The following is a 9450-nucleotide window of genomic DNA, read 5'->3' on the forward strand; positions in this document are numbered from 1 at the left end:
GTCCGGAGCCATGTAGCCGCTTAACCTTGTTCCGTACCCTAAGCCTGCATGCTCTACCTCCCTAGGGCGGGTACCGTAGTACCTAAGACTGGGGGCCCGGAGGTCCGGACAGCTCCGGCCTCATAAACCCGTGTTCTGGCTTACATCGCACATCTCATGTACATCTAGTTATAAAAGAAAAGTTTATTCTCAGTTCGCCTCTAAGGATGTTACATTCCAATTTCAATATACACTTTCTGTTTGCGCTAACCCCCATGTGGCTTCTTACTCTTGTGCGGTGATTGTGGTCCGAATTGAGTTGGCTAGTTAGTGACTTAGCTCGAGACCCCTCATGGAAGAGAGGGGTTCAGACCCCTGGGAACTTGCAGGTTCAGAGAAGCGCACTCATTCTCCGGGGAGGTCCGGAGCCGTGTAGCCGCTTAGTCTGGTTCCGTACCCTAAGCCTGCACGCACCACCTCCTGTGAATGAGTGCCGTAGTACCTAGGACTGGGAACCTGGAGGTCCGGACTTTCTCTTAACCTAAAGGCCGGCCCCTTAAGCTCCGTTCACTGAACCTAGCTGTCTATCTCAAAGGATTACAGCCAACATGATTTGGGACCCGTGGGCGCGCTACTAAGCATCTACCTTGAGTCATGTGCAGGTCCAAACGTGATGATGCAGCAGGTGACCCAAAAGATGGACGACGCAGGACAAGACTCTTGCAGCGCGCACCGCTGGGCGCCAGAAGCAGCCAAGTTGTTCACAGTAGTGGCCCCACCTGCGGGTTCGTTGCCTCTCCTGAGGCGGGCCCGGGGGCCTCTGTCGGTACCCTGCAACTGGGGTACCCACTCCTACTGTGCTAAGACTCGCGTAGTTATCCGTAACTACGCCCTAAGGAGCTGAGTAGCCGGACCCCTGGGGTCCGACTCCATCTCACCAGACCAACGGTCCCGGACCCGCTTCCCGCTCGGGGACGGGTCCGGTGTCACCACGTGTCCTAGAGGTGGAAATGCTCAGTACCTGTGGCAGCGGACCCGGACCCCCGCAGGTGGGTCCGGGACCTCCACGTGCCATCCGGACTCCCGCAGGTGGGTCCGGGACCTCCACGTGCCTATCCGGACCCCCGTGAGCTCTCGGCTCAGCTAGCTGATCGGGAGGGGTCCGGAGCCGCCGCGTGTCACGCAGACGCGGGCGTGGGCGCAAGCCTTCCGCTGGAAGCTCCCTCACCCACCCGCATTAAGTGCGAGTGGTCGAGGCAGGCTCTGCTGCCTCTGGGCACGGGGCAGCTTTTGTCAGTCCATACTGTGGATTGCCTGTTACCGAGCCGGCTCGTCAGTTACCAAGACAAGCATTAAAGACTCTGTGCCGTGCGCATGGGCGACGAGTCATGATGACCAGCTACTGACTGGAGCAACAGTGCACGCTGCTACAGTGGACTGAGTCAGTAGTTCGGCGCTTCATCATGACCTCGACGCGCGGCTGCAGAGGCTAGACTCTACTCCGACAGGACAGCTCAAGACCATCCCTGGTCAGAAGCTACGCACAGAAACCGACGACAAGATCTCCGGATCTGAGGCATTGAAGGCCAAAGTGTAGTTTATAATACATCGCCGGGTCCACATGTCGGGGCCCCGCTCAGTGTACGTGCTCCCCTTGGACATATAAAAGGGAGAGTACGCCCTCCTTCTAGCAAAAAGAAAAGGCTCTACAGACACACACAAGCTCTCGCGAGCTCTCTCGAGGCAAGACAATATAACACAGAGTGGACGTAGGGTATTACGCTCCGGCGGTCCGAACAACTCTAATCCCGCTGTGTTCATCGTGTTCTTGAGCGAGATCGAACTAGGACTAGCTAACCCCTGAGTACACACCCTCTGGCTTAGGCGGGTGTCTTCCGCCACCCGGCTGTGGTTTGCAGCACCACGACATCATTCATTGTGCCGGGTTAAAAAAACTGTAGGTTTTTCGTGGACATGGCATATAGTCAGATCGGGTAAAATCCAATTTTTTAAAAATAATTTTCAGATTGGCTCAGGTTTTTTAAAAATTTTGGATTAAAAGTTTCGGTCTAAGCCCAGATTGGATCAGGATGGATGTTTTCAAGGGGATTGGGTTCATCAGGTCGAGCAGCCCATAATCAGATCTTGATGACCTGGCCTGGCCTAGTTCATACCGTATCGTTTACATAACCTGGCCTGGCCTAGTTCGTCCAGATGACACCTTGCTATCTTGCTGCAGGTCACTATGGACCGCAGAATTTATCAAGTCATTTCATAATAACGCATAAACATTTCGGTTAATACAGTATGACTACTGGACAAACAGCACAACATGCTGAAACCACAGGTTCATCTGACAGCTTACATGGCAAATCGACTATGAAATCGTGATGCCAATGGATCCCATTTCACAGATAGATATAGGAACTGGTTAGTCTTAACGGGGTAGATACCACTTATATACGATGTCAATTTTCAGATCACACCACAATTAGGGGTGGATACTTACTTCAGTACCTAGCATCTAATACCGTCCACTGTTCTCAGTTCAACTCGACGCTAGACATGTACCATAATGAGAACGAAAGGAGCGCTACCTACACAGCATTCCTATGGTCAGGCAAAAGCGAAACCAACAGCTTCATTGGCTTCCCACTCCATTATGGAACCTCAAAAGTTAGAGGAAATCTGCTGCTCGAACCATTCCGTTCAAGCAGCCACCTGCTGGTTCTTCAACTTCTGTGCACGGAACTTCGCCGTGTCGGCACCCTTCACATTAAACTCCATCAGGAGCTCCTCAAACAGAACCTCCAGGTTGGGCTTGAATGATGCATTGCGATTGGTGCGGAATGCGGGCTTGTTCTGCTGCGTCAAAGCCATGCTGCTACTGCTGGATCCTTCCCCATCTTGGCTCTCTTTCTTGTCCTTGTCCTCCTCAGGGACTTTGGATCCAACCTCATGGCCCTCCATGTAGTATTTGCATGCAGCTAGAATGGCACGCCCACGTTCACGGAAGTGGCCCGCGACAAGGTCTTCAAAGTGCTGAAACAAGGAATCACCAACCACAAATGCCATCAGATTTCTGTAACCTAAAGACCCCATCAGGTGCTCAAAAAAGAGTTCCTAATACATAATTATTAGCCTACTGCCCGACACTACTTTGGACACAGAGGTAGGTGTCAGAAACTCTGAATAGATAGACTTAATTGGGTGCCTGATTTTTCGAAAAAAAATTCCCGGGGGGGGGGGGGGGGGGGGGGGGCTTGAACATGGGCACAGGTGCTGAGAAAGAGCACACCGTCTGATAACACAATGGATGAAAAAGCACATCACCACATCAACTGAAAACGGTTGTCTAGCCACCCAATGTTACTTGGACACGTGTTAGATTCTGGCTTAGATTTGGGTGTCTAATTCGGCAAAAAAAAATACACACATGAAAAGTTAATTTGGAGGGACTTGGTGTCTGCATGGCAAATCTATCAATAGATGAATATTCATTTGACTACAAACAACTCACTCTTTTTCAAAGTTAACGAGCCTGAGAATTAGCAAAACATTACCTGTGGAGGTCTGCGAAGTGAGTATAACATCGTCCTGCATGAGTACAGAAATGTTGTATCATTATAATCCAAGGCAGACCACAGTCCCTCAGGGCTTTTGGCATAACGTTCATATCCTGGCTCATTAAAGTATGGCTTCTCATTCAATACGAGAGCTTGAATGGAGATTAGGACCTGAAGCATGGTTGACTGAGCTGGATTCCATTTCTCACAAGAAAGCCCCTGCCAGGTGCCTAGCAGGCTAAGACAGACTTTGCCACAAGCATATAAATTTGGATTGAGCCTTAGCCCTCCTGAATGGTAGGATACCACCTGCAAAAGCATCACACAAATATTTTTATCAAAATATTCAAGTGTATTAGTGCCAAATGGCCAAAGTTTCAATACTAACTGGGGGAGTAGCAGGATAAGAAGCCGGGAAATGAGCATCAAAGAAGAAAAGGCCATCATGGTAGGGTGTTCCTTGAGGCCCAATTATTACAGCCCTGAGAAGGTCCATTCGATTTTCCGATACACGAACATATATTAACGCTGCACAACATAACAACACTCAGGTTATGCATCAGAGAGAGAGAGTGTGTGTGTACTCCGATGGAATAGTATATCTTGAACTTAATGTACTTTTTTTCCCCTTTTGGTGCAATTCTGAGTTGCAAGGGTTAAACCAGGAGCTTAAAATTTGAAAATTACAGAAGGATGGGCCCATGAATTAATGGAGTCTATACAACAAGGGTGGCATAATTGATCCAGCTAATTACTGACCTGGTAAATCTTTTTCCAGGAGACTCCATTCATGTTGGATTCTTTTCGCCCATTCTTTCCTAGCCTGAAACAGTGTGAGCATTCATTAATGAAAAAGATTTCAGGCTAGGTAATGTGTAAGGTCCCACCTTTCCGACAGAAGTTTTAGTATAATGATGATCTGAGAAATCCTCAACAGTATCAAACTGTTTGAAAAAGTTATACTTCTTAGCAATTTCCTCCTCTATTTCTGACATTGACTTAAATTTGCCAGGCACATCCCTTTCAACTTTCTGCAACCATGGTACTGTAGCCTCCACACCTGGAGGCAGATCTAAGTGATCAAATTTATCAGCCAGCAGTTGATTATAGTCAACTGGGTCAAGCTCATATTCAGACCCGTCCTCCTCATTATCATAGCAGCCATAATCATCATCTTCAAAATAGTAATCTTCTTCCTCATTTTTCCCATACTCAAATTTTAGCTCAGGTCCAGATGCTTCGAGAGATTTATTCTCTGTGCTCGATCCAATTTGATCGTTAGAAGAAGAATCCTGTAAAGCATGCCGATATTACTAATAAAGAGTCGAGTAATTGTATTTTTCACAACAGCACAGGCAATAACTTGGCTATATATGATTTGTAATGCTTAATAATATGTTTCCAGCAACCAAGAAACAGGTAGAGTTGAGCATACTTGGCTACTTGCCTTGTCAGCTCCACTATTCAAGGCAGGAAAAAGAAATTCAGTGCTGCATGGCCTGCACTTTTGAGGTATATCCCCAGCCCAGTATTGAGATATGAAAAGAACACACCAGAGTGCTCTCAAAAAAAAAACTGCTCTCCATAACAACAGCAGTAATAATACCTTCTCAGAAGAATTTCATTTTTTTTCCTTTAACACTTTACATGGAATGATTTCACCCTACATTGTAAAACAGTCTCTCCTCCTGCCCAGACTAACACCTCAAATGGTCACACCATCATACCCCACTGCTAAAAACAACATTGGGCACTCCCTGCTGGCAACAATGTACAGTTAAGCAGGCGACTACAAGAAAGTGAGGTAGCGACAAATGCAAATCAGCGATTTTGTCATTCAATCCATACAGCAATATTGTCTTCTGCTTCTTTCGGTTTTTCCCTATCGACTGATAAGGTGAGCGAGAACATACCAAATAATAATCACACTATGGAACATTCACACCTTGGTTTCTACCTTGACAAAGAATTATGAACCTTCAACGATGAGGGGACAGATCATATGGCAGTACATATACAAGCACATCTCACAAGGGTCCTCTTTATTCAGTTACAGCACACTAGCTGTTGCTGCAGCTTGAATAACACTACAAGCTATTTTATCATGTTTGCACATATGATTAATGGGAAAGAAAAATTCAGCATAGTGAAGCTGTTGAATACTTGAATGTCGACTATACAAGCATGTCTTAAAGTATCCCTGTACCAGTCATAACACCAACGCCTATTCAATTTTACCTTTATTCCTTTTCTGGAACACAATTCACCTTTCATGAAGGTGAGACTAAATCTGGATGATACTTTTCAAAACAGTGAATTATTGCCACTTTTCCAAGCTAAAAAAACCAAATCTTCTTGACAATGGACAACAATTAAAACAAACAACCCATTAGCTGCTCAAAAAGTCTATTGTATTCACAATGTAGATAGCGCATACAAAAACAGGCATCTCAGATCCCGTAAACGTAACATTCCAGCAGTTGTCATACAGCATATCATATTCTCCTATATATTTATTCTTTTTTATTACAAAACAGTAACTTGGTCCTGGTGACAGTGTCTGAACTAGGGTCTTCTGTGGATGATGGTATCTAAGCAAATATGTACGAATGCAGCAGTGGGATTCTACAGCTTGCTCAAAATAATGTGAACTTTGTATGTAATTTCAGGACATAAGGATACTGTGCATGGTGAATTTTGTATTGATTTGTTCCAGTTCAAGTATCTGTGGCAAAATACGAATGAAAGAAGATCAAAACTTTCTTACTACAAACAATATAGTGCCACAATATCCACCAAATCAATCATATACAGGTAACAGATCCAATAGCAGTTGCAGAAAGTTACATTTAAACAACGTCAGATTCCAATATTATACTTTAGACCTATGATGATACCTTACATGCATGTAATTTGAGTAATGGCGACTGAATCAGTCAAAAGCAGAGCAGGCAAATGCTAAAGGCAATTCAACATCAGACATACAGAAACCAGACGGTCAAGAAATTGGACCACAAACCCCAAGCAATGCTTGACCAAGGTGACACTAACATATCCATCCCCACCCAAAACACACCGCGGAAATGGATACAATTCGACCACAGTATTCAACGAAATTGCCCCCAAAACCTAAACAAAACCCCTGCTGCCGATACGATCCATCCAGGCAAATTCCATACCACGGCACCCAACCACCAGGAATGAATTCCACCCAAGCCTAACCCCCAAGCACAAGGAAAAGCGAGGGTGAAATTAAACGATCTCTCACCATGTGCGAATTTCTCCGACCCAGATAACACAGCTTCATCCAAAACCCTCCCACCATACTCTGCCGCAATGCACTCGAAAGCGCCCCCAAAACGAACGCGACGATCGCACCAACCGATTGCACGAGAATCGCGAAGATAACGACCGGAAACGCCCAACGGAACGCGCGAACCCTCGGCGCGTAAGAGGCGGGCAAGGGAGAGCGGTGGGGACGGGTACCTGGCAGCGCTGGCGCTTCTGCTGCTGCGCGGCGTCCCACGCGGCGGAATAGTCGGCGGCGCGGCATGACGCGGAGGCGGAGGCGGACCCGCTCCCCTGCATGGGCGGGTACCTGCGGAGAGATCAACAAACCCCCGAAATTATCCAAGAGAAAAAAACAAGAAAAAAAAAGAAGAACGCAAAAAACCCCCGATTCTTCGCTCGATGGGGGAGGCGGGGAGCGCGAACCCTGCGGCGTCCATGGCGGAAGCCAATGGCGGGGAGCGGCGGGCGGCGCCTGGCGGAAGACCACAGGCGGTGGGTGGGGGGACGGAGCCGCGGGTTTGCGAAGGGGAGGAGAAAAGATCGGGAAAGCGAGAGATCGCGTGTGCGCCTGGCGATTTATCGCGGCGGCACTCCCCAACCGCTCGCTGCCCGTCGCTTCCACGCGGGCCCCACCGCGGATCGCAGCGCCTTGCGCGGTGACGCCAGCTTCCAGGGAGGCCCACCGGTCAGCGTGAGACTGGAGGGAGGGGGCCCACGCCACGCGGATGGTGTTGTGTTTTTCCTTTTCTTTTCGGCGACGACGACGCGGGTTCCCGTTACGACTTCCGACCGAGGCTCTCCTCTCGGAGGCTGCGCCGCGTCCAATAGCGGGGACAGAAGTCAAGGTGGGGCCGGCGTGTCAGTGGGAGTGTGCAGGATGGGGTGTAGACACCTGCCCTCTCCTGCTCCGCGTGCGCGTTTCCGCGAGGCCCGCCGGATCTCCGGCGCCGGGGGGGGGGGGGGGGGGGGGGGGGGGCTGGGGTCTCGTTGCGGCTCGTCGGGAGGGGCGACGCGTGGCGTGTGGGGAAGCCGACCCAGTTAGCGTGCATCGTCGCATCTGGAGTGCTGTGTGCTTGCTTTTTTTTCAACTACACGGTACAAGATGCTCACGATGCAGTACACTGACCTTTATTAATTTTATTAATGTACGTATATATCATTTATTTTTATATTTTTGAAGATTGACCTCTTGTTTAGATGCAAAATTCAAAATTTCAAAACTATCACAGCGAATCGAATGAGAATCTTACATGCATGGAGTATTAAATCTAGACGAAATAAAAAATTAATTGCATAGTTTGCTTGTAAATTATGAGACAAATCTAATGAGCCTAATTAGACCATGATTAGACACTAAATTGCTACAGTAATTGTTACAGTAACTTGTGCTAATGGCATATTAATTAGTCTTAATAATTTTATCTCGTAGTTTACATATAAGTTCTGCAATTAGTTCTATGATTAGTATATGTTTAATATTTTAAATATAAAAAATTTCCTTTCAAAAATTTTACAGCATGCATCTAAACAAGGGCTAAGGCCGTAAATTCTAGAATTGATTTCAGTAGCGTGTGCTTATTTAGGAAGCTCAAGCTGGACCTTCCCTGCTCCAAAGCGTGTGCACGACAATCTTTTCTCGCAAGCCATGCTGATCAGTTCATCAAAAAGGACGTCATCTCTAATAAAACATGTAAATAAAAATATATGGAGCACATCGAATCGTAAGTAAAACGGAAACAGTTAAAGAGTCTGTTTCGCTAGATGCTAAAATATTAGCAATTTAGCTAAAATATGAGCATGCAATATTTGTATCAAAAAATTTACAAATTAAAATACTAGCATTGGGTTAGATTGACTGTTTTTTTAACCTTCAATTAAACGAGTGCCAAAATTTATATGCTTACCTATATTTTGGCATGCAAAAAAAAACGAACCAATCAGCTCTGGGTAATTAGGAGGAGCACTATGCCACTATCTTGTATGGGATATCCAGGGGCGTTCTTGGATCCGTGTGTACCTATGGATTACGGTACCCCCTCTTGTTGTGTCAAGACTCGCGTAGTTATCCGTAACTACGCTCTAAGGAGCTGAGCAGTCGGACCCTTGGGGTTCGACTCCATCTCACCGGACCAATGGTCCCGGACCCGCTTCCCGCTCGGGGACGGGTCCGGTGTCACCATGTGTCCCAGAGGTGTTACTGTGTCTAGGCGAGAACCTCGTAGTTATCCTTGACTACGCGCTGATGGCCTGAGCAGCCGGACCGGAGCCCTTCTCACCTGGTCAGCGGTCCCAGACTCATTCCTTGCTAGGGAAGGGTCTGGTGACACCACGTGTCCCGGAGAAGGGAGCGCTCAGCCAAAACAGCCGGGGGCCCCGGACCTCCCTCGGGGTCTCGGACCCCCATATACTATCCGGACCCCTCAGCGGGGAGGGAACAGACACCCCGCCTGGGGCAGGTTCGGAGCCGCCACGTGTCCGCATGCGCAGGCACGCGCATGGCCGCAAAGCTTCCTCGGGAAGACTCGTCCACCTACCGCATTCAATATGAGAGATGTAAGTGCGCACTGCCACAGCAGAGCCCGATGTGACTTTTGCCATGTTGTACTGTTGATCG

At 47.7% G+C, this 9450-nt stretch overlaps 1 protein-coding gene across 2 annotated transcripts; it reads right to left on the bottom strand.

Moving 5' to 3' along the window:
- Positions 1-2270: 2270 nt before the first annotated feature.
- Positions 2271-7380, bottom strand: LOC120663903 (putative ubiquitin-conjugating enzyme E2 38). 2 transcript variants are annotated; one of them, XM_039942847.1, is made up of 7 exons: positions 7260-7380; positions 7032-7143; positions 4433-4837; positions 4305-4368; positions 3934-4073; positions 3543-3854; positions 2271-3021 (listed from the first exon to the last, which is right to left on the bottom strand). In XM_039942847.1, the coding sequence occupies exons 1-7, from the start codon at positions 7271-7273 to the stop codon at positions 2689-2691; spliced, it is 1380 nt and encodes a 459-aa protein (XP_039798781.1). In that variant the 5' UTR covers positions 7274-7380; the 3' UTR covers positions 2271-2688. The 2 variants fall into 2 exon arrangements, with proteins under 2 accessions (XP_039798781.1, XP_039798782.1); XM_039942848.1 differs by lacking the exons at positions 7032-7143; positions 7260-7380 and adding an exon at positions 6814-7002 and having other exon boundaries at positions 2353-3021.
- Positions 7381-9450: the final 2070 nt, after the last annotated feature.

This window comes from Panicum virgatum, chromosome 3N (assembly GCF_016808335.1).
Source record: "Panicum virgatum strain AP13 chromosome 3N, P.virgatum_v5, whole genome shotgun sequence".
NCBI classification, from domain to species: domain Eukaryota; kingdom Viridiplantae; phylum Streptophyta; class Magnoliopsida; order Poales; family Poaceae; genus Panicum; species Panicum virgatum.

Bases quoted from the DNA above. Each gene is read 5' to 3' on its own strand.
- LOC120663903 (XM_039942847.1), bottom strand. The intron at 4,369-4,432 runs GTGGGACCTTAC...ACACTGTTTCAG, and splicing joins CTAAAACTTCTGTCGGAAAG to GCTAGGAAAGAATGGGCGAA. The intron at 3,855-3,933 runs GTTAGTATTGAA...ATGCTTTTGCAG, and splicing joins CTTATCCTGCTACTCCCCCA to GTGGTATCCTACCATTCAGG.